At 37.2% G+C, this 25,545-nt stretch overlaps 1 protein-coding gene across 11 annotated transcripts in view; it reads left to right on the top strand.

Annotated features, from left to right (window-relative positions):
- Positions 1 to 25,285, top strand: part of MIPOL1 (mirror-image polydactyly 1) — a 190,167-nt gene extending 164,882 nt beyond the window's left edge. For 9 of the 11 annotated variants that reach the window (XM_035326968.1, XM_035326966.1, XM_035326967.1 and 6 more), the window contains 2 exons: positions 1,096 to 1,326; positions 19,499 to 25,285. In XM_035326968.1, the coding sequence (XP_035182859.1) occupies positions 1,096 to 1,326; positions 19,499 to 19,565 (298 nt within the window). In that variant the 3' untranslated portion in view covers positions 19,566 to 25,285. Of the gene's footprint in view, positions 1 to 1,095; positions 1,331 to 19,498 lie in introns of those variants that run through there. The other 2 variants (XR_004751180.1, XM_035326969.1) reach the window with 2 other exon arrangements.
- The last annotated feature ends 260 nt before the right edge of the window (positions 25,286 to 25,545 follow it).

The following is a 25,545-nucleotide window of genomic DNA, read 5'->3' as shown; positions in this document are numbered from 1 at the left end:
TCCTGATACACAATCTTCTTCATTTAAGAAGAAGAACAGGGCCTTAAGACCCTGTTCAATTTCATTTTTAATTTCTGTTCTCCCTGGGCACTTTCAGGCACTCAAGTGCAAAGCATATAGTACTGTATTCTGGTTTGTAAAATGAAGCATTACTATTTTGTGCTCTATTAGTTGGTATCTCCATGAATATAACTCAAAATTGTGTATAAAACTGAGTAAGTTGAGTATACACCTGTGGCACTTCAGTGTGCAATAGGTGGTAAACATGTCTACTTTCTCCCTAAGTGAAACCAAAACAGTGATTGAGGAAGGTCTTTCCAAGAAGTTATGGTGGAGTATGTTGAAGTGTCCAGTAATAAAATGGTGAAGGACACTATATATGTTGAAGTATCCAGTGTCAAAACTCTGATGCTGGCAAGTAACCTATCTCTGTCTACCACAAATAAACTATTTAAGACATAGTGTATCACAGTATACGTGTTACTAGCTCATTTAAACCAGCATCAAGAAATATTTAAGTTCCATCTCACAAAAATGTTGACTGAGGGCCTTTAGAATTGGTTAGTATGCATAAATCATTTATATTTCTAAGAAATCCTGATATCTTAATTATGTTTGTACATTGTAACACTTTTATTCCTTTCATTGTATTGAAAAATCTTCAATTTTGCAGATAAACTCCCTTCAGTTGATGAGTCTGCTTGCTAAAAGAGAGGCCTCTGTATCATGACATAACAACACATCAGTAACTTACACTGATTAATTCAACTTCATGTAAATCACAGTAACAGCTTATTCCTGCAGGTCATAAAGTGATTGTAAGAATGATACAGTTGAAAAATACTACTACTTTATAAGTTTGTTTAACAGGTTTTTGACTTTTTAAAATTCTCCTAGTTGTTACATATTTGTAGAAGACCCTTGTGGAAATGAGGTATTCTCTTGTTTCCCATCACCTTTGAAATAACATTGGTATTAATGCATATAGATCCATATATGATAATATGAAAAAAATATTAATTAAACTGAGTGTAGTATTCTTGCAGTTCAGCCTTAAGCTGAACCTTAATGAACTGTATGCTTTTTTTTCCCTAGTTCACACAAACCTTTGTCTCAAGGGATGAGCCCGAAGGACTGGCTTAACCATGCTTTCAGTACTTCTGAAGGTAGACTGAAAGACAGGGAGGATGTTGTGACCCTTACCTATGGCCAGATTGAAGAACTGGCAGCTCAGCTGCAGCAAGCTCAGTCTGAGCAGAAGGATACTGAGTTGAAGCTCCAGAAGGCCTTGGAGACTTCAAAGGAGGCCAACGAAAAAGTTCAGAAGTAAGTCATTTGCCTTCTTTCAGGAAAACTTGTAGTGGAAAAATGAAACGTTCCTTTGCCTGTGACTGAAAATGCTGTTGTACTCAGAACTAAGTTCCTTTAAAATGACTTATTTTTTGTTGACTGTTCAACTCATTACTTACTCAGTTATGAAGCCCATTATTTTAACAGTTATATAGTGCTATGGAAAAGTGTGTGCCTGTCACTACTGTTACAGAAACTGTGTACTGCATGTGCAAGGCACAAGGAAAGTGCTTCCATTTCTGATGAATCATTTACACCCATGGCAATTCTATAGCAACAGAGTATTTGCCTTTATAATTGCATGGTAGGACCTTCAGGTTCTCGTGATTTCTTGTCTGGTATGATTCATACAGGAAATGCAGATGGGGTTGTTTAGGGGATGGCTTCAAAATCTCATTGAAATCAGCAGGAAGTCTCTGAATGGGTGAGCAGGGGTTGCATTCTCCATCCCATCGTACAATTCTCTGTTGAAAGGTTACTGAACTTCAAAACCTGAAGTTCATCTCTATTGAAGTCCTTATTGTGATGACCGTTATTACTAGCACAGAGGCTTCTGCAGGTCTGATTGCTGGGATATAGGCAAATGTGTAGGCAGTGCCTCTTCACAGTCCGGCATTTCTCATTGCTGCACTGCATTCATCAGCTGCAAAATACCCCTCTCACACCCTTCCAAGGCTGTCAAGGCTGAATTGCAGATTTTCACATAAGTCCATATTTTTCTTTAACTTTAATGCCTGTAACATATTTCGAGAGTAGCTAGGAGTTGGCTTATAATATATTGCAAGGACCTAATAAGAGTTCTTCCTGTTTGAAAAAGAAATCATGCTGAGGTTTCCTATTACAAAATATGCAAATTACATTTTTATATGTTAAAAATTATTTGTAACTACCTAAAATATAATTAATATATGTATATGAAATTATATATTTTCAGTTATCTTTTTAAAACCTCCAGTGGCTGAGAATCATTCAGATCTTTATTCTGAACATTAGATGTTTTTGAAACTTCAGCAGGTACATTAAACGTGCTGGATAAAAATAAACCTATGAAAAATAATTGCAGCACCTAAAAGAAAATGTTGGCTAAACCTTTCTGTACACCGCTTGATTTTAAAGTTGTGTTTTCTTTTATGTATAAACATTTACTGATAACCTATATCTAAGTGAAGAATGTTTTTGTTTTGTTCTTGTTTTAGAGAATTCTTGTTTAATCCCGTGTAACCACAGTGCCTAGTGTAGAAGTGCAGGCACAACCAGAATTAAAGTAGTCGTGAACTGCTATAGTGAAAAGAATTTATGCAATTTAACATGCTCAACTACTTGGGAAAATTTTGGTAAGGTTAGTTTTTATTATTGCTAAGATCACACCACTGAGCCTATAGCAAAATTAAACAATTGGTTGAAGCCTTTTGATGACAATAGCATGCCTTTTTTACCAAGAAACTGTGGAAATGCTCTGTGCGTCTTCCCAGCACCCAGAGTCATCCACCCCCATCTTATAATTCAACCTGCAAACAGATTAAGCAGCTGAGTTTGTGGAAAGTGTGTTTACTTTGAGCTAAGAACCCTTGTGTGACACTATAGAGATTCCTCTGACACCTCTGGGAGAACTACACAGACAGTTCTTACTCATCAGCAGGGAAACCAGGCTGAGAATTCCCAATTCCTTTGTAGATTCAACTGCTTCATACAAATCAGTGTTTGGCAATTAGGCAGGAACTCATTTGTTAGCTTTGCTTTTTATTTCCAAGATGTAGGATACTCTACTTTTCAGAAAGGAACTGGCAATTTATAAACCTGTCAACTGAAAGACTTCTTGGTATTAATTACAGGAATATTAATTATCAGTACTGTCTTAAGAGCATGCTGATTGTACTTTGAAATGCGATGCTACATTGCATAGCCCAAACAGGGTTTTTTAATGTCTGTTTTCTTGATTTGCTATTCTTCTCAATGCCCAAGTAACATTTAATTCTGTTGAGAGACATATTTAGCAGCTATATGAAGTAATTTCCCAATATTAATCAGTAAAATATCTGAATAATGTAGCAACAATTAAAAATCTGAAGAGGAAAATAATTATTAGCTTCACTAAGAAATAACATAATTAAAATAATTAAAATGAAGTTGAAAAATATGTACTTTGTGTCTTCGTATCATGCAATTTACTAGTGTTCACTGTGCCTTTGCTAATCTGTTCTCTGGCAACACTAAAGAATTTTTTAATATTCCTAAAAACTTGAGTGTTTGCATCACATGCAGAGCTTGCAATGGCGATGGAATTTCTGCACAGTGTTGCCATAATTTCTTTAATTTGTATACCTACCTGCAATTGTTGCTTTCTAAGTGCAAGACTGAAGTCAGAACAGTGGTCCTGGGCTTTCAGTCATCAGGACACAAAGCATCTAAAAAATTTCTGGATCCTATCCCACATGAAACAGCAGCTGGGAACCAGAAGGAGAAGGAGATTGGAATATCCTTGTAATGAACTTAGGTATAGTCAAATTCTGTTGATACTGAAGTAGTGTGAACACCTCGCATCAGCTCACTGCAGCGTGATATATGAATTGCAACTGTGTACTCTCGCTTGTAAAGACGATTTGCAGTCCTAGCAGGGTGCGAAACAGAAAATAGTGATGGTTGGAGAGTAGCCCCACAGATCTAGCAGCATTTGTTTGAATCTATTTTGATTTTGAAATACTAACAAGGTATATATTAGACTTTGAATAGAGCACTATTCTGGTTTATAAAACAAATACACATTTTAACTGTGTGAAGTGTGTAAATAAGTATGTGAATATGTACACATAACACAGTGCATATTTATTCACATATTTATTCAGTAGGAAATTACGACAATTTGTGGGGTACTTAAGATTTTTAACTTATGCTCTGTAGAGCATAGAATTTTTGATATGTCATTAACAAAGAACAAGGACAGTGGCACAGACTCCCCAGGAGCTCTGGCGCGGTGCCACAGGCCCCTGCAAGTTTGTCCTGCTGGAGAAGCTGGGAGCCAGCTGGTGCAGCCCCAGAAGGGAAATGGGGCTGACCTGAAGAAGGTGGCTGAGAAAGCCTGTGAATTAATTAAGGCCTCTGCCAGCAGAGGAAGCAAGATATTTTAAAACTGTCCTTCCTGCTGGAGCCTCTGGGATTGAGGAGTGGCTACTGGTGACAGTGAGATCAGAGGAGGTTATAATGTAATACCAAATCAATATTAGCCAATTATCAGTAAAGGTTGAGGCCACTTTTGATGTATTTTTTTTCCAGGAAATGTTCTATTTTTCTGCAACAGCTTTGCAGCTGGGGGGAATTTTAATGCAATTTGTCTTTGAGGGCTTTCATTTTTTTTTTCTCACAATTTAATGATTCCATCTCAGTAAAGTATAGCTCTGCATATGGGAGCAGTCATACTTGCATACTCACAGAGCTACATGTGTAAGTTTGTAGCGGAAGGTATGCATGTAGAATTTCTATGTAGCCTTTCTGCTTCTAAAAGCAAACTCAAATTTATGAAGTGATGGTGCAATGCTAAAATATACAGGTATGAAAATCAGCATAAATCATGATAGATATACTCAGCGTGCTTTGTCAAAGTAGTTCTTACTGTGAACAAAGCAATTATAAAAGTGATGTGAGCCAGAAATTCTTACTTGTTTTGTTCTTAACTATTAAAGAAACGTTTTCCCTTTTTTTGGTGTTGTTTGTTTATTTTGTTTTGTTTTTTCCTTTTCTTTTTTTCTTTTAAGGTGGAAGGCAGGAGAGTTACAAATTTGGATAAAATATTTCAGTTTGTTGAGTACAAGAAAAAAATAAGTATCTTCTGAATAAGCATGTAGTTTTATCAAATTAAATTACTGTCTCTCATAAAAGAAATACTATCTTTGCTTTACTTCCTAAGGTGTGGGTTTTCTGGCCACCTAACTGTTATTGGAATGCACCCATTTTGAGTGCTCCTGGATTTCCCTCCAGTGTTTCTGAACATCATTTCTGTTTTCAGAGTTGTTCACTTAGTTTTGCTTCTTAGCTTATGCTGATAAATAAGTCCATCAATGAGACAACAAAAACAAACATTTCTTACCAGCATCTGACACATTTAAAAGAGTAAATAAATAAATAAATAAATAAGGGCTGCATATTAACTAAGTGGTTAGAGTCCCTTTCCTCTGCAAGTAAAACTAATCTGCCTTGCTAGTACAGGAGTTGTGTGCATTTCACATTGATGTCCAAGACGTTCTCCAGTGCTTGCTGGAGGGTCTAATCTTTCCCAGAATGGTCGGAGCAGTGCAGTTCAAGAACAAGAATGAATATTTGAATAATCACACCACAATGTGAGGTGACCCTCCGACAGGGGACTGACCAGATACACATATGGATTTTGGGAAGACGCTCTGATGCTCTTTTTTAACACAGCTGTGAGAAGAATGTGGCTAAGACCCGGTAGTCTTTCTGGAGTATAGCTGGCAAAGGAAACCATGAGGAGAAGAGAATTTAACACATGGGTGTAAGAGAGTCCGCTTCATTGATGCGATCTGAGGGGAATGTCTAATGACTGGAAGAATCAAACTTGGCAATGAACACACAAAGCTCTTTTCATCAATTCAAACGCAGACTCTAAAGCTGCAGATGGTTACCTCCAGCCTTGCCTATTCAGTGCAGGGTTGTATAAAATGGCACTTTGGTGAATACTAATAGATCAAAACAAAGATTTAATAACATAAAGATGTGGTGTTCATTTTTAAATGAGGATACAGGTCAGCGTCTCAGAAAAGAGTAAAATAAGTATCTTTATGTATAGGTCTAAAGTCTCTGGAGATTTTTAACTGCAAACATGGTATCTTTAATGTACAGATTGTATTCAGTACAGCACAGCTATGCAGGGAACAAGCTAAAAGCAGGCATTTCTGATTTATTATACCGATTGAGCCTCTTTGCCTCATGCAAATGTTGTTAACTAGTTATCTCCCTTTTAAAATCATACCTACATATATTTAGTTGAAGTATATATTGTAACTTGTATGCTTTCAGTCACTTGTTGTAGATAAGAATGGAGCTAGTTAATTAGAAATTGCAGGCAGAAGCACTGCACAAAAGAAACAAGTTGTACATTCACTGGGACTTAGAGCTATTTGTTTTGGAGGAACCACCAAATGTTAGAGAACTCAGTTTTCTTTTAAATTTTGAAAATGCATGTCTTTTATTTTCATCTTTCAAAACCAAATAATTTGATTTCTTGTTTTATTAAGATGACACATTTAGATGATCAGACTCGCCTATTAAAACTAGGCTGCTCTTTTCTTTTCTTTTCTTTTCTTTTCTTTTCTTTTTCTTTTTCTTTTTCTTTTTCTTTTTCTTTTTCTTTTTTTCTTTAAAAACTGTATCCTGAATGTGAGATCATGTTAACTACTGGAGATAAGTAGTACGGTTTATAGATATTAATAGTTTCACTGATTTGTGTCAGTAAATAATTTAGCTGATGTCAAGAGTGATTTTGCTTTTAATGAAAACCACCATGTTTTCTGCTGCTGTGAACTTCTGCTGGAATTGAATCTTTTAATATCATATAGGAAATAATTTAATTGGTGCTTGCATTTTGAGAAGTAAAGTAAGTTCTGATGACTTGTTGAAGAATGTAAATGTAGAGCTAGTTTCTTAGTAATTGGCTTAGTAAATTGGCTTAGCTCTATTGCACTGAGTTACATTAATTTGTCCCAGCTAAGGATCTGACCCATAATTTACTGTGAAACAGATGCTAGTGGCTACATTCAAAAGACAAGCAAGTGAGGGCAAAGTGCTAAGAATTTTTTACTTACTGTAATAAACGATTGAAGTCAATGGTTATGAGAGTTTGCAAGGAAGGGGAGGAGAAACTCTTGTAGCAGTCTAAGATAGCAATGAAAATCAGCAATAATTCTGAACTTTCAGAATGGATCAAAAGTTATTAAAGGATATTCAATGTTGAAAAAGCTGCTTGATGAGGACTGATGTGTTGGCTGCCTCGTGCAATGATTAAATGCAGATTATAAACTCCATGGGGCCCATAAGAGATATACAATCTCCACAGGTGGGGTTTTATAGTGTTTAGGAAACCCACACTAGCCAGATGGAAGACTCCCAGACACGCAAAACTACCACATACCCCAAAGAATTCTGCCATGCAGTAGAGCTGATGTAAAGTTTCTTTGGCATGCAAGGCATGAAGAAGAACATTAGAGAATCTGAAACACAAAATCTAGTACCAAGTATATAATATCTTACATAAAATATTACCATTATGCAGAGTAGCAAAAACAGGCAATGTGAAATTATTAGGTTTAGGGGCAATGGGCTTGCAAGTAGTCTGCTTTAGGAATTAGGTTTAGTGAGGAATTAAGACTAATTAAAATGTGTGAAAAAAGCCATGTCTGATCTAACAGACAACAGCACATGGTAGGGTCAGAATTTATTTAAATACTTGGAATTCTGCACTAACACCATTGACTTCTCTCAGAATAATTCCCCTCAGACTGTAATAATATGCCTGGTGAAATGATGAATTAAGAAGTCTTATAGAGATACATATTTGTTGTAATAAAAGAATTTAGTAAGCCAATAAAGTTGTGTTCAACTTCGGATAAATTTAACATACAGAGTGAAATCAATTTCTTGGGTTATGAGGAAATAAGATATTGAACTAACATTCAAATCTAAGGTGAGCTGAACAAATTCAGCCACTCAGGGCATATTCTCTGGACCTTTCTAGGTATGCTGTGTTTTTTGGTATCACTAAGCAGATCTTGTTTCTCTTGTTATGTCTGAAGTACCATTCATTCTGCACAAAAGGAAATATATTACTTTTGCAAATCTGTAATGAAATGTGTTTACCACACTGAATCATAATCATCTTCACTGGATGACACATTGCTTGCCAGTTTTTGAATTGCATGCTTCAGTTACAGTCCAGTTAGGATTTGTGGGCTATGAAGGAGGGAGTGGCTGGTGCTACCTACCTCTTGCAGTAATAACTTCCTGACCCAGAGAAGAGAGGACTTGTGTTAGCATAAATAGAAACTTCTGACTGAATAACACAAAAGCTATCTGGCTAGTTTAGGAGCACTCTTCTTTTATAGCCATTGTTACAAATCCCAACCCAAGGTGCTGTCTTGCTCTCTGTGCAGTCTGGAGGAGGAGTGTACCTGTGCAGGTCCTGTTCTGAATACTGGAGTCCTGAAAGACAGATTTGGTGATCTGAGCCACAGCTAAGACCCTTGATAGTACTAACGATTTGTAGTTTCTTTTGGTATTTCCTTGTCTTTTGAGGATGGCCCTTAGTAGATCATTTTGTTTTATCCGTACCAAAAGTCTCATACAGTTTTAATCTGTGATAATGCCAGAGCAGATTGTGGAATACCAATTTCAAGGGTATTTTAGGTGTCATAAATTATAGTGAGGCCTTTAGCATCTGATTGTTTATGGCCAATGCCAGGATTATGTTCAGTGGTGTACTTAACAGAATGAAGACAAAATAATAATAATAATCATCCCAAACAAAAGGGAATTACAGATAAAACTGTAATGCATCCCTTGCACACCCAAGACATCCACTGACTACAGGAAGTTTCACATGGATGAAGAACACAAAACTGAGTATACAATCTAAGTCAAGTGTTTATTTTCTTTGTGTAACTATGATTTACATTTACTTAACCTCTGTAAATCATGGATTGCATTTCAGATATTGTTTTCTTAAAGTATGTGTAGTTACAATATAAACACAAATATTTATCATCATTTGAATATTTATCATCTCAGTCTTTCAGGAAAATATAAGCAGTGCAGAAACTTCGTTCTCTCAAACACTAAAATGTATTCTATGAAAGTCAAATGTTTTCACAGTCAACATAATCACGGCATCCCAGTTTTTGACCTGTGTGTTCATTTACAGTTTGCTTATAGCTGCTTCACAGAGATGGAAGTTTGTAGATTACAACATGGTTTTATTGATTTATCAGTAGCAAAATACACTAAGTATACTCAGTAAACTGGATCGGCTAGCTCTTGGGCTTGTATTGTATAGTATCAGCTTGTTGTGGAATACTTCAGAACAAAATCAGAATGTTGGCATAGTTAATATAAATGGTGTCAACCAGACTTGTAAAGACCAATATTTAGTAAGGCCAATAACACAAACAAATTAGATTTTGAAGTTGTTTGCCCAATAGGAGGAAGCATGCTGACACAGTATTTGTAAGCTTAGAGTTAACTATTCTCTGGAAAAATATTAAATAACTTTGAAAAGCAGATTGAGTGCTTCCTGAAGAAAGGCAAGAGAACTTTTTCTAAGACTTGCTTTTTTTTCCAAGATGATAAAATGAGTGTCACGGCAAATAATCATTTACTTTAATATTTTATATCCAAATAAAATAAATCCATGGCATTTACATTGCCGTTACTAAATAGTATTTGGTTTGTTTGCAAGAGTCATTTATTTGTGGCTTGGCTGAAGGAATAAAAATAAATTTGCGGTTCTTTCTGTTAATACTCATACTGTTTCTTAACATATGCAAAAGATTGAATACTGTAAATGTATGTGCAGAAGCTCAACAAGAAATCCCAGACTTACTGAAGCTTCTGAATTACGTATAAACTTTTGGAGAATTGCTGGAATGGTTCTTTACAGCATCAAATAGGAATAACAGACTAGGCCCAATCCAGCAAAATATTTAATTTTAAGCAAACTTGAAATCATTTTTCTGCTGCTTAAAGTGTACCTTTACTAAAGAAGGAACTACTTCAACAACAATAACAACAACAATAAAAATTTGCAGTTCATGTTTCTAATCTAATACTGAGTCATGGAAGTAATAGCCAGATGTTTTCAAGGCTTTCAATTTTTTTGAACAAGATTTTTTGGAAAGGCAGCATTAATTGTGTTTGTAGATATGAAAGCTAACAAAAACTTTAACCCTATAAGTGCCCCTGCTTTACTGGTAAGTTTCTCAGTTTCCCTTTTCTAGGTTTTTGCTGTATGTGAGGTGGGTATAAGTATACAGATTTAAACACTGACATGTTGTAAGTCGTAAATCTTTAGGACCAAAATTTAGCATTCCTGTTTCAGATTAGGGAATTTTTGTCCATAGAAAGTATCAGAATTCATATTTTGAATGGAAGACACTGCAGATATTGGGATATGTATAATAAAATTACCATATTTAACATTTTACTCTGAGCCTCATCAGTTTCTGTCACCGCATATATCTTATAATTATAAGACAAATAATTATATATTAAAATATATAAATATATATATAAAAAATAAGGGTATAATAAGTGCACATCTACATATGATAAAAGGGATATCCTAATTGGAAAACTCAGCAAAGTTATTTCATAGGTCTCTGATTTTAAACACTAGGAAAATATTTTACTCTGCTTTTGAAGAATTTCAAGAGTCTTGATGTAAAGTCAGATTTTTATGCTTGTATCAGCAGAAATTAAAAGCCTCTTTTCCTACAATCAATCTCATTCACATCACCACCAGGCAGAATTGCCACCAAGGCTTGAGTCAGTAAGCTCACCAGTTCAGAAAAATTAAAGCTGTCCTCGAAATTAGCTGAAGGTGTACTGCTTCTTTCCTCATTCAGCCTAACTCAAGAATTCCCTGATCTCCCAGGAGCAGAACAAAATGTGACACTAAAGTTCATTTCCAGTCACATGGAAGGAACATGTAGCAAAAAGGGCCTAAAAGGCCCTTTTTTGAAGGTTCAAAAAAATATCATGTGAATTGTCTTGATGGAATGGTGCAAAAGACAGTTGGAGACTGGTGTCTGCTTCTGAAGACAGGCTACTGAAGCTTGTTTTTACTTTAATGGTCTTAAATGGATGATAGCTTGATAAAAGGTCTTTGATGTGTTTTAAAGAACATTACACGCGTGTAGAAGACACTTTGGTCTGTAATGCTGAGTCTCAACTGGTAGTTTAAAAGCTCATTTTTTTATGTGCAAATGTAAGACACCTTTCAGTTTTTGTCCCTGCATGTGGGACCACATTGCATCACCAAAATAGACAAGCTTCACATTGATAACTTCTATCTGTAATATATTGCAAACATTAAGAAGAAAGGATGTTTCATCCATGGATTTTTGTTGGTTCACTACTTTTGAAAGACTCCTCTTTTTTTTTTCTTTCTATAAATACTTTTTAGGAGGATGACTAAGTGTGAGTCGCCCTGAATCCAGGAGAAGTCTGTGGGCACCACTGAATTACACCAGAAGGGTGGGGAGTTCAGCTACCAGTCTGAGCCCGTTGTGAATGGCTTATCACAACTGGGAGCTCAACTAAATCCTTACTTCTTGCATCCAAACCCTTTTCCATTGTTACTTGATCTCTCAGTGATACCATAGAAATCATTCCAGTGTGGGCAACATCACATGAGTCACACAAGGAAGGAATGAATGTTTATTGAAATACATCAAACCCATGTAAAAGTGACTATTTTGAATGTATAGTGGATGGATTGGATGATGGTTTATGGGAAGGAATTTTCTCTCCACAAGATCCAGATTACTCATGGTCACGAGGGTGGGACCACCTCAGGGAGACAGAACATAGCTGAGAGCTGTCTAGAGCCAGCAAGTCTGCATCAGGTTTTGTAAAATATTTGCAGAATCAAGAAAAAAGCTAATGTTGTCTTCATCATTTATGATATCAAGAGGGGTCTGCCAAAGTTGTTCTTTGATGGGGGTGGACTTGGGAAGCAGCCTGAGCAGTACAGCAGTATTTGAGATTTTATGAACTCGTTGTAAACAAGGCTTGACTAGAACATGCCCAAAAGGGGAGGGACTGGCTCAGAACAAGCAGCTGAGAAGTTCAGACCTGGCCTTGTAAAGAAGGCTTGTTTGAAATAGAAAGGTATAATGTGGTGGTTTCAGACTGATACTTTTAAAATTTAGAGTCTTTAGTAGCCCCATTCCCCACAGATCCTTAACATATTATCAGACTGCTGGTCCTGCATTTCATCAGAAATCCTGTCTGGTTTTGAGCAGGTTTTAAATAGTAGTTATTTTTGACAACAGATTTTTGACCTTTTTTTTTTTTTTTTAATGTTCCTGAAGAAGGATATAGAACAACAAAATCTACGAAGTAGGTCTTTTTTGCATTTCCTGAAGTACATCTCAGCTAGATGTAGAATAAGAGAACTGGCTGGTTGTTGCCAGTTGACATGATCCAGGGCATGGATTAAGAAACCGAGAGGGGTGGGTTCTGTATCCAACAATTTTGGATGCTAATTCTGCAGGCATTTATGCCTATACTTGTGTGTGTGTATGTACGTGAGGAACCCAGTTCAGTTCAAGTCTACTTATATATGAAGTTAAACATGAAAAAAACTTTGTGTGTCCTTTTCATCTTCTTGGTTGGTTGTAATCATTTCCCTTTTCTGCATGGGTAGAAAATGATTAGAAAATGATTTATTGATCATTTTGATATTAATCATATTGATATTAATCATTTTTTCAAATGATTACCCTTAGAAAATGATTTCCTAAGGGTAATCATTTCCCTTTTCTGCATGTTGTTTTGCCCCATGCAAAGTACAGATAATGCAAAATACACCTGATGTCTGCCTTTTATGCACTTTACACAAAAGTTCTGACCTTCCCTTCATATTGTGAGTGTTAAAAGGAAAGAATATTTGCTTTCTGAGATTGTATTGCTTGCAAAAAAAAAAAAAAAAAAGGTGGGGAACTGTTCAAAGACAGAATAAGCTTGCCTGTAAATCATGGCTCTATAATGATACCAGACATTGTACCAAAGGTCCAGACTAGTGTTCATTAGGAGCTGATAGGAAGCAATATTTTTCCCTTTTCAAAAGAATAAATACTGTGATGGAATACTTTCTACAGGGAAGATATATTAGCAATAAAGTAAATCTGCTAGCTTTTCTTAAGCAGATGACAGAGAGTTCCAGGAAGTATTCATCAAGAAAATCCAAGAGACACTTGCCTGTTCATATCAGCACAAACTTTGTGGAAATTCTGTCACAGTAAGTAGGAGGCTTAGGTGGCAAGATTTCTCCTAGAAAAGGGACTAGCTGTAATACCAAGTGAGTGGAAACAATAACTGTCAGTGCTAAAAGTATTTCAAGCTTATGGAAGGAGGCATAGAAAAGTGTTTTCTTGCACAAGCAGGTGTTGTGAACTTTGCGTAAAACCAGTTTACTGTGGGACTGAGGCTGGAGTAATTAGGTGAAGTTCTCTAATCAATACTTTTCACAAGGTGGCATTAAATCCAGCGCAGAGGCAGAAGTCCTGATTCTGTATTATTCTGTACTGTGTACCAATCTACATGAATGCAAAGTAGAGTGAAATGCTGTCAAAATAAACCAACTGTGTTTATCACTCACTTTTCCTCCTGCTAGTGATGGCACAAGGTGAATAGTAATGGTGAGCTAGCTCATAATCTTCTAAACAGAAGGTAGAGAGCAAACAATTTGACAAGATTAGTTATTGTGAACCACAGATAAAGGCTTAATATTTTAGCCAAGGCCTGTGTAAGCCAGGTTTATTTTGAAATATGTCTGCTGTCAGGAGCCCAACTGGCTGTATTTACTTCTAAGTTTAATCATATACAGAATTACTCTTTTGGGTTGAGAAGACGCTGAAAGGGATTTAATAGGAATGCTTGTTTTGTGACAGGGCTTTTCAGAGAGAGAATGGCTTGCCCTGCCAAATTTAAGGTCTGTAAGTTTAATGGAACATACTTTTTGGAGTGACATTACAAACAGTGTTGGGCAAGCAGGAATTGGCGGCAGTGCCTGGAGTAATTAGATTCAACACTGTGGTGTACCACAGTTTAGAGCTCACTGATGCTGCTAAATCAGTCCCTAATATTCAATTTTAAGACCAGAAAGGGCTATTAATACCAGTCAGTCCAGCCACCTGTCTAAAACAGGGCACAGAATTTCACCCAGCAATTCCTGCATCAGGTTCAAAAATGCTGCTGAACTGCTGTGTGTCATTTAGAAGACACACTGTCTCCAGCGCAACAGATGCAGAGGAAACTTCGCTAGGTAAAGGCAGCCAGGTCCATATGAGCTCAGGTAGTCTTTAGCAAAATGTTGATTTATGAAGATTCCTGTTACAGACTGGTAGATGACCCATTACGTGCACTCAGGTAATGTATTTCAGTGAGTCAATCAGAAATTATTGTTGAAAAGTCAGGGTTTTGAGGTGGCAAAAATAATACCTAAATTTAGGAATAAGAATAATTAAAGTTTCACTGAACCACCCAGAGGGCAAGAAGGAGATGCCTCTGTAGCACACAGGCCACTTACTGCAAGGTCATACCCTTACATTCCAGGCTTTGATCCAGTGAATATTTAAGCATTTTATTTAATCGGAGCAGCTTCAATAATTGAAACTGAAAACAAGCCCCCCCCTGAACCCAGTGTTCGTGCAGTGCTGCTTCCTGAAGAGCGAAGCAGCTGGAGCCTGATTCTCTTCTGCAGACAGTAGACCTGAACCAGTTTCCTCCAACTTCTTGAGTAAATGATCCAATCCAAGTGACTGGTTTCTAGAAAAGTGATATAGCATAGCTGTATCTTCTCCATGTCACTAATTTCCTTCACTTTTGCACAAAATGTCTGAAAACAAGTATGCTGAGTAGGATTCAATGAAATACATCCAAGAAGAAAATTTTAGGAAAGGAGAGGAAAAGAAAATGCGTTTGTTTTTTTTTTCCTTTCCATTCTGAGATGAAATTAAGTGAATTTGTTTGTTGGAATGCTCATGAAACTGTCACTTATTCACAGAGCCCAACTGCTAAATTGTTTGTAATGCATTTTATTTACCTAAAATATTTTTAAATGCTTGGTTTCTAAAGGGAATTAGTGTTAACAGAACACATTCCACAAGAAGCCAGAAATCATGCAAGTAAGGCCATCTTCATAGCCTAAGCCTAATCTTATCTACTGGAAAGATAACCAAGGGTTATAGTTTAGGTTTATAAGCCTTTATATAGCATTTCAAAATCCAGGAGGGTTTTGTTTTTATCACTTAACCCCCACATATGCAAGTTATAAGCTATTGTTTTCAGCTAGTCTGTATATTGCTTTGCAGATTAAGGCATAGGCTACTTGAAGGATGCTTTTCTGTTTCAGTTGAGTATACATTTTGGCTACTTCTGGGGCATGATGCCCTGCAGGATCATTCTGTGATGCTGTAACTCGGTCATGTACAGAACTTGTGGATAAAGGCCAATGCTCTCATTTGGAGTGAGTTCCTTTGGCCAGAGAAGGATCAGTGTGGGAGGATCTACATGGATTTTTACTGATCCCAAGCTCCAGTTTAAACCTAGATTTCTTCAGCAGTCAGCAATACAGTGGTTGCACCAGTAGGTACCATCTTTGCAACTCTACATCCAGCTTCTGGGCTCCTCAAACAAACTTCTCTGTCAGTAAGAATTGTAAGTCTACGTTACTGAGCATGATTCAAGAACCAAAATAGTTTATATTCAAGGGAGTGAAACTCTGTAAGCTCTGCTAAAAGTCAAAGGAGGTTGTCAAACAGTTCAGGAACTGTGTAAGAATATTCCATATAACATCATACTCTCTGTATAGGCATTTCGTTAGATGTATACATAGGTGGTAAGAGAATACAATTTGGAATAATTGGAAGAGTAGTTGAGAATAGTGAAGAATCTGTCTTGGGGAAGACATCTGTGGCAACATTCTTGTTTACATAGCCTTCCTCTGAAGATGAGGAACTTCTTAAAGCTTAGCAACACTTTTTAAAGTATATATTCAAACTGGTAATACTATAACAGCAAGCCCCTCAAGTAATTTTTTTATTATTATTATTTCTGTAGTAAAACACAGATCCCCCTGATACTGAGGAATAATTAAGCCACTGCAATTCAAGACTCCTCACAATGATGAGTGTTTTGCTAACTTCTCCTGGGTGTCATATTGCATGTTGCATTGATACTATGAAGACTGTTTCCTTCGCAAGCAAAAAAAAAAAAAAGTCACTTGTTAAACCAGTGTCCTAGGATACTGTCAAATGTAGTCAGTACTTCTTTCAGTTAAGTAAAGTATGGTGAGTCTGTACTGGCAGATATATCATGATTGCACAAAATAATAAAAACTGTTTTCTTCAGGTCACTGTCCTCTTTATTTTGAATCAAACTCTGCAGACCCAGAGACTTTTAAAGTAGTTTCCAGCACCTCCCATTCTGCTGCTTAGATATTTCAGTTAGTTTTTATCTTGTGGTATTCCTTCAGTTGACCACAGATTAAGACGCTCAGCTTCCAAAAGGAGCTGCCTGCAGTAACCCACCAGTCTTGATGCAAAGCCTGATCAATAAGACATGATTCTGTCATCCTCACCCCTTGCAGGTAGTGCCTCATTTTCACAAATGGCCTTATTAGCTGTCTTTTATTACTCACAAAGAAAAATGTTGCTTACTGTGAGTCAGGATGGCAGAGTTGGGCCCTTGGTGAACAAAGAGTCCAGGATTATCGTTCCGAAAAGCCCCCTGAGGCCTGTATCAAGAGTTATTAACCACTGATTCAGCCCATAGCATTATTTTGTAGGCTTAAGTGGGATTTCAGTAGTATATTGGGTCTTGTGTGTGTGTAGGGGTGAATTTTGCCCTCTGTTATTTTATCTTATAAATAGCTGTTATAGTTTCTCTTTTACATTATTGTTTAAATCTCTTTCAAAGGTATGGATTCTTAATCCCCTGCTGTTTTTTTTTTCTTTTTTCTAATAAAGAATAAATAAATTTGCAAATCCACACATGACTGAAACAAAAGGCAAATAAGCCCTGCACAGTTTGTATTTGGTGCTGGATACCTCATTTTGATGATTTCAGTCATCATTCATTTGAAAGGCAGAAGCTACAATTGTTAAGCCTCATTATTTTCAATGAAGCCTGACAGTTCCAAGGTTAAACAGAAGACAGCTACTTTCATCCCAGTGGTATTTCTCTTCAAACATGGGCAGCTCCTCACTAACTTGCCTGCTCCGATGTGCAGTGCCATTGGTTGGTCACAGAGTGGTGCACATCTAATCCCAATTGCAGGACAGTGCATAAGCAGTGACCCTATAACCTGTGTCCCTGAAAGAAACCTCAATTATTGAAGGCATTTTTCCCCTGCTTCTACAAACCGCGTATGATTTCTTTTTAACTGAGCGGTGATTTAAATAAGCTGTGGTCTCAAATTTTGTTATGTTTCTGCTGCTTATCAGAAAACAATTGGCAGCTCCAACCTTCTGTTTGCCCAGACAGTTTGAAACGTTTCTCCTCTCCTTTATGTTCCTGAAGCACATTAGAGAGGGTGTTAGTGAGAGAGACCTCCAGTGATATTTAAAGTGGTGAGAAAGCTGCAGTGCTGCTTCTGAACATAAAAAGGTCAAAAGTTGTCATTGCTGTTGAGGGTGAGGACTGATCTGTCATTGCTTTCTGAAATTGCACATGGACTAAGAACTGATTTAACAGGGGAACGTCTCAGGAGGAGGGGGTGATGAAAATATGACCTATCAGTAACTATGAGTTAAAACTCTTAGAACCCAGAAAACATAAATTCATCCACTTTAAGGAGTAAACACGCTGTGAAATCCCTGACTTTATACTTGCATGGACTGACTGCAGTGAGTTAGATGTATGTTACAAATACAGAAAAAAAATGCACCAGCTGGTGAAAAAAGAAAAGTGATATATGGGCAATTGGAAGGAAAGGAATAGCTAAGAAGTGCCTTTTTACCTGTGCTTAAAAAGTGATTAAAAGCAGATTATTTAGAGTCCCTGTGGAACAACTAGAGCCAGCTGAACTTTCCCCATACATTTCCTGGTGTCTGATAATTGTGTTAGGGTGGTGAATTCTTAATCAAGTTTCAGGAATTAAGTCACCTGGTGAGTACAATAAGAGGTGTAGCTTCATGGCACTTTGGTGGTTCCTGGAAAACAAGAGTGTTTCAATACGTACCATGTGTGTTAGTCATGATCTGTGGCAATAAATCCAAGATGTGTTAACTAGTTTTCCTGCACTGCAATTACTAATGTATCCATTAGATAAAATACGTTTTAAAGTTTTGATAAAGCTGTTATTTTTTTATTTCCTGTCTACATTCCTAATGTTATATAATATTAAAAAATCTGTCTTTTCAGATAAGAAAAAATGTTCAACTTCTCAATAATGAATACAGCTACATGCACTTGCAATTGTTTTTATCCATTATAAAAGTTGCGTGCATAATATGGCTCTGAAAGTATTCCAGTACTTCCAGTACATGGTGTCTAGTTTTATATAGTTTATTGGTGGGAGAGCTTTCATGGAAGAATTCGATAAAGTACAGATAAATTGAAGAAATCACCTGAATGCCTGATTGCACAGGAGCACTTAAGGTAAATGTGTACAAATAGAAAAACCCCAAACAAATTTAGGCCCATGTGTTTGCCTATATACCAAAGGAAAGAACAAACTAAGCCATTGAAATTCTGGACATGCTTATAGCCCGTGCATTAAAATTAAGAGAGGACTAGGTGGCTCTCTGTCCCACTTATTTAGACTTAATTTTTGTGTAGTCTATATAACAATCATACAGGCCACCTTCAAATATCAGCATTCACAACCTCAGAAACTTTCTTAAGTATTTTGAAAACGCTTTTGATATAAAAGGCATAGGTTTTGGGGAATAAATTTATAAATTGAACAATCAAAGTATCTCACACTGCTGGATAATGGGCATGGTATTTTTTTAAGGGAAACAGCTAAGTGTTACATTTAACAAGAACCATGGACTGCTCAGATTTTTCAAGTACAAAAACGGAATGTCTTGATAACAGCAAAGGGTAAATTTGCCATGATTGCTGCAAAGGGTTTTGTGTTAGTTCTTTATGGGGATTCAGATACTACATATAGTACAAAAGAAAAGCAAGTTGGTATTTATCACTGACTGCAAATGGATTGGGTTGTAGGTTAAAAAGTTTTTCGTAAGTTGTCTGCATTTTCCCTTAATGTCTGTCTTTTACAGTAGTGCTTTGTTTCTGAGCGTGACCACCACCAGGACAGCTTGGTTCAGTGCAAACACTGTCTCTTTCAGCCAGAACATTCCTAATGTTAGCTTCCTTTTTTTTTCTCCTCTCCCTCTCCCCTGCCCCCTCTCAGGTTGGAAAGGCTGGTGGACGTCCTGAGGAAGAAGGTTGGAGCAGGGACCATTAGGACCGTGATCTGATTGAAAGCTCTAGTCTAAGGAAGCATTCACATCTGGTGACCAGGCTGCTTCATTCAGCACTGTGTAAACACTAAAGCCTTAACTTAGCAAACAGTTGTTAGAAGTGGGACACTCCAGCGACATTCCAAGCTGAGATAAAATCAAATCATAAATGTTTAACTACTTTGCTGCTGAGTTCTGTGATTTGTTGAAATGTTTCACTGCAAACATATATTTGTTTTTAAGCAGATGCATTGTGGCTCTGTGTACGGTGAAAAATGATGTAGATGCTTATTTTAACAGTCTGTTCTCTCAGTGTTACTAGACTACAGTCTGATGCAATGCACAGCTAGGCCATGTTTTCAAATACTGCCAGCTTCAGGTGCAAAATCCTGGAAAGCAGCTTCAAAATGTAAATTCCTTACGTTATTTATGAAACTGCAAACAGTCCAGAATTGTATGTTAAATACAGTAATTGATAAAGTAGGTTCACATTCAAGAAATAACTCTAAACACTATATTGAAGATTTTTTTCCTCCTTACTTGTAGCCCATTGAATTGTAGCTAGAAACTCTAGCTATATCTAAAGGAGGGATATACATATAGCTTTATACAGCAATTGAATAACTACTGCTAGTACATGGCATTTTCAGCATGCATTAAAAAGAAATGTACAGTTAGGTTTCACTGGAGGAACAGCTAGGTAAATAATCATAAATTGCTCTGTGAAAGCCTTGTGACACTGTGCAGATTCTCATCAGTGGGGAAGGTTTCCTGCATTGTTTTTGGTCAGTCCTCTGTCCTTTCCTATGAGGGGAAATCCTTCAGATGTTCAGAAATCGCCTTACGGAGTCAAAACTCATCTCTTCGGTATAAGGTGAGTGGCTCACTCATGCCCTACAGGATTTTTTGCCAGCTTTATCTTGACCTCTGATTGCTCTGCAATGCAGGAGTACCATCCAGGTTGGGTTTGACGCCAGAATGCCAACCCTCTGCTTTGCATACCTTTGAAGTGCCTTGGGAGTGAACTTGAAGGTTTGATACAATCCTACAGGGAGGGAGGAGATAGAGGAGTGGGGAGGAAAATCTGGGGTACACAGTCATTGTAGGCCTTACAGATACACAGGGAGAGTTGGCTCTAGAGGGAGGAGCCAAACATCTCCATGTATTCTGCATGTCTTTGTCAAATGAACAAAGGTGAGCGGAGAGGTCAGCTCGGTGCTCATAGAAACCTGCTCAAGAAGGGCATTTGTAATCTCTAAGCAGCCCACATTCAGTAATGAATCTCAGGAGCATGGTGGGCTTTGAGCTATGGCCAGGACTAGCCAGCTCAGTCAGGGTGTATGTAGCTCCTAAGTCTTCTGCTTGGTCACTCTGCTGTGTCCTTAATGTTGTTGTGCTGTCTTCCCTCTTAATGTTTGCTTGTACAGATGTAATAATAGGGCAGTCTACCAAGAGAAAAAAAAAAATGAGGAAGAAAATGAAATTTCAGTTTGGGGTTGGGAGAGACAATTCAATGCTTGTTTTTCCATTCAAGCAATTCTACATTAAACCATCATCATCTGCAGACCTAAGCTCCTCTTAGTTTCACTCCACCACACCTGGCCCCTTGCAGGGAAATGAGTAGCATTCTTTCAAGACAAATTTACCAAAGTCACTTCTAGAAACTTCTGAAGTGCTCTCTTTAAACTTTTGGAGAACACTGAGATAGCCAGTGAGGCTAAAGTCTCCCCATGACACCTACTCAGCAGGAAGAAAGCCTAATACTTCCAGACCAGAAGACTGTCCACAGCACGAGCCCCTTCATCCTCTCTGGTGTGCTTCTGTCCAGCATTTGGACAACTCAAGTGCTGTCCTCTTTGATCCTTAAATCACTAATTGAAAGACAAGATCTGAGCTGTTGGTGCTGTTGAACCAACTCTGCTTTAGGGAGGTGGTAAGGAAGAAATGAAAATAAAAAACATGAGGACTGCTGTGCTAGGGTAGAACAAAGGTCCAGCTAGCCCACAGACTGTCTTTGGCAATGACCAGTAGTAGATGTTTAGGATAGGGTGTAAAACTGGGACAGCACTAGTGACCTTTCTCCCAGATGCAATTTGGCATTGAGGGAGTTTCTGAGCCAAAAGTGGTGTCTGTATTTAGCAGCATTTTTTTCATCACCTGTTTTTTAATCCATTTAAACTTTTAGTATCTGCTCTTTCCTGTCACACTGACTGAAGAAATATTTCATTTTCTTTGTTATGAACAAGATACAGTTATTTGTTAACACCTTGTTTTTCTGTTAGAGAAACAATGAACAACCATTCCCTGACCATACCTTTTCTTGGTCCCTCACGAGTCAGTATTTCATGTCATTACCCCACCATCTCTTTTCCAGACAGAAGCTCTAGTCTCTTATAAAGAAGTTGTCTCATGTTTTTAATTGGCTTTGTCATGCTAATGTGTTTCTTTTCCAGTTCTTCAGTGTTTTTACTGAGATAAAACCAGATTTGTGCAAGGTATTCAAGCTGTGGACAAACTGTGACTTTATCAGCTCTCATGATTATGTTTTCTTTTTCATTCTCCAAGCCATCTGTAATCATTTTTAGCATTGTGCACACAGCTTTTGCTTTACCTAGTGAGCTGTCTTTACCTCAGCCCGTGAGTTCTCGCACTTCTACCTTTCTGATTCTCTCCCCCATCCCATCTGGGGAGAGTGAGCAAGCAGCTGTGTCATGCTGAGCTGCCTTCTGGGTTAAACCACAACAATTTGACTTATGACAGCTTGTGTCTTATGAATTAGTACTTTTATAATAAAAGTAATTACTTTAGATCTTCATTTATAATATTCAGCTCAGAGTTCATCATAGGTTGTACAAAGTCTGAACCATTCTCTGAACACACAACTTCGCATGATGGGTATCCATGGCACCTGATATTTTAATGTGCGTTCCCTGATTGATTTTCACTATTTCCATATCTTCTCACAGCTCATCTTTACTACTACAGTAGCAGAGTACAATCACAAATATAACTGTTTCCAAATTACCCTCTTTTTCAAGGTGATTTCTTAGGTTGAACAGCATGGGGTCTGGAAAAGATCCGTGGAGAACTGCAAAGTAGCTTCCCTTTACTGTGAAAATTATATATTTATTCTTAACTGTTGTTTTGATCTAACTTTTAACTACATATTTTCCCATATAAAGATCTTTCCTCATACTCATTTGTCAGCTTTGATGAGGAAGCTTGTTTGCTATTTTGGAAATGCAAGTATACTTAATCAGGGCTTGCTTTCCATGCATGAATATGCTAAGTTCCTCCTCCCGCGGGTGTGTCAGAATTCCTCACCTTCCCCCAAGTCCTTCCTCCTCTGAGCAAATTGTCTTGTGAGTGCAGGCTCCATACAGCAAGGCTGTTTGACCTCCCTCCTCTTGTGTCAGCTGGCTTTGTTTAGGAAAGTAGCATCAGCCAGGCTAAAGCAGTCTAATACGTGTACATAATACCTGATTCTTTACATTTAGAAGATAATTTTGTTTCAGATTTTTCTGTTTAAAATATTGTACCTACGGTGAAAAAATGCTTCCTGACCCTGTCTTACGTCTTGTACCAGGTAGCCTGAAATTTAATGACCTTTTAGTAAGTTTTTTTTTTTTAAATCATCCTGTAGATAAAGGATGTTGAATCATAATTAAAATAGGTATTGATTTTTAAAATTAATCTAGAAAAGTTTGTCTTGTTTGGAAAGGACCTTTGGAAATTCACTGTGCTGAGAGGTGAAAATTCAGAAACAGTTGGGCACTACCTCCTCCTTACTAACAACCTGGTGTGTGGTCTTCAGCAAATCCCTTAGTGACAGTTGTAAAAGGTATGCAAGCCCTCAAGAGGTACATAGGCACCTTGGGGGAGCTTTCAAACACATCTGTGCTGTTAATGTCAAAACACTTTCGCTTCTTTGCCCACAGGAGTGAACGATGAAGGAAGGTCACACAGCCCCAGTAACAGAGGCCCAGCCTTTAGTGCCTTCGGGTGAATTTCTGGCCCTGATGAACTCAGTCTGAGTTCTTCCTTTCAGTATAATGAGGGCAGGAACTCTGATCTGGCATGTAGAAATAGGCAATAATGATAACATGGGTTAATTGGCTTTTATCTTACAGTTTATTCATTGAGAAGTGATTGATGTCTGCGCAGTGCTCTGAAGGTGAAGAAAATGCCTGCCCCATATAGCAGACATGCAATAGTCACTCCTGTCCTAATTTACAAGAGAAGGATAAGATTGCATCAGATTAACTAACAGGAGTAGCAATTCATTTGCCTCCCGATGGAACAGCAGAGTTCATGATGAAATGTGGTTCACCATAGGCAATGCTTATGGTGGCGGTTGTAATTACTGGTCAAATTAGTGTCTTTGCTGTCTTGAGCACTGAGATGTTCAGAAACATCCATCCCTTGTGAGATTTTGTGTGTTTCTCTTGATGATCCTGCAGAACACTTGCATTGGGAGCCATTTCTGTTATATGCCAGGGTAAAATATGTAAATAGCATCATGTTGGCTCGGGATAAGAGCGTTATTAATGCTTTTCAGCACTGTAATTATATTCATAGTAAGCCTTCCCTAAGCCCACACTAATTAACAATATTGTGACAAATCAACTTTAACAGAAAAGAACTGTGGACCTTTAGTCATTTAGTACTGTTTTTCATTCAGCCCACAATCCAAAACTGGTAGCATGGTTTTCTATACTAGTGTTGGGAAAACTACTGATATTTGAAAAGTTCAGAGCCAGCTCAGTCTTGTTAGCAGAATCCTGTAGATGAAGTCAGTTTGATTCCTCTTTAAATATATTCACAAGAAAGATTCATTAGTTAATCATTAATGTAGGGGAATATTAAAACAGCTTTTATAAATAAGCCGTCATATTGAAATAGTTTAGTAATGTCAATATGTTGTCACTTGCACATGTATTTATCTATTTATTCCAAATCACAGAACACTTTACAAATATTCACCTTAATTTTCAAATTAAATGGCTTTATAAATATTCTTATCAGGTGATCAAGAGTTGTAACGTCCTTAATCCATATACACAAATGAACTTGCTATTTAAATGTCAGGATTTCTCTGCGCCTTTATTTTATTCATTTAGAATAATTCCAGATGAAGGCTGATAGGGTTATTTTATCTTCTTTTTAATTTGTACCCCAAAGATTTTTCTCACATATAGGAATTAAATGTGAGGCACATTTAAATCTCTGACTGGCAGTTTCTCTGATTCAAGTCTTGCTGTGATCTCAGCATTACATATACTGACTCCTATCATAGTAAAATTTCACATCAGGTCTGCAGAGATGGACTTTCTCTGTTTGTTCTTCTCATGCATTCATAAATAAAATGCATTCATGAGTCCAAAAACAAAGTGGTGTTCTCATATTAGGTTGATTATAAGTCAGCTGTTGAGCTTCAGTGGTCTAAACATTTCATTCTTCAGTTTTGTTGGGAGCACACGTGTTCTGGGAGGCTTTTAAACAAATACTTGAAATGGTTGAAAGATTTACATTGCCAGTGCCTAGCTAAATATGTAGTCTTAAGAAAAGACATGGTTTATTTTGGCACCATTTAAAAAACTCAAATATTTTAAACATTTGTTAAGTTCGAGCTTGCACATTTGAACGAAAAGTTTGCATTCCAAAATTGCATCTCAGGTTACCTGTCTCTCTCTTTTGTATTTTATAATCCCTTTATTAAAATAGTCTTTGCAAAAGAAGTTGAGTTTTGGGGTGTTTTGTTTTGTTTAAGTTAATTTTAAAATATTGCTATTAACTTAATTATTAAGGTAATATTTACCTGGTAACTCAGCTCAACTAAACATCGAAAATGCAAGTCCACCAAAGTGTTTTCAGCATTTAGAGCTTTGGACTTGTTTGTAAAATTAATCAAATACAGGGATATTGGCCAAATCCTGCAGTGCTTTATATTTAGTCATTATATGTGCTGTGATGAGTAAGTATTAGCCCTGATGTTAGG

The sequence above is a fragment of the Oxyura jamaicensis genome, chromosome 5 (genome assembly GCF_011077185.1).
Source record: "Oxyura jamaicensis isolate SHBP4307 breed ruddy duck chromosome 5, BPBGC_Ojam_1.0, whole genome shotgun sequence".
In the NCBI taxonomy this organism is placed as follows: Eukaryota; Metazoa; Chordata; class Aves; order Anseriformes; family Anatidae; genus Oxyura; species Oxyura jamaicensis.
This window is presented reverse-complemented; position numbering and strand designations above follow the sequence as displayed.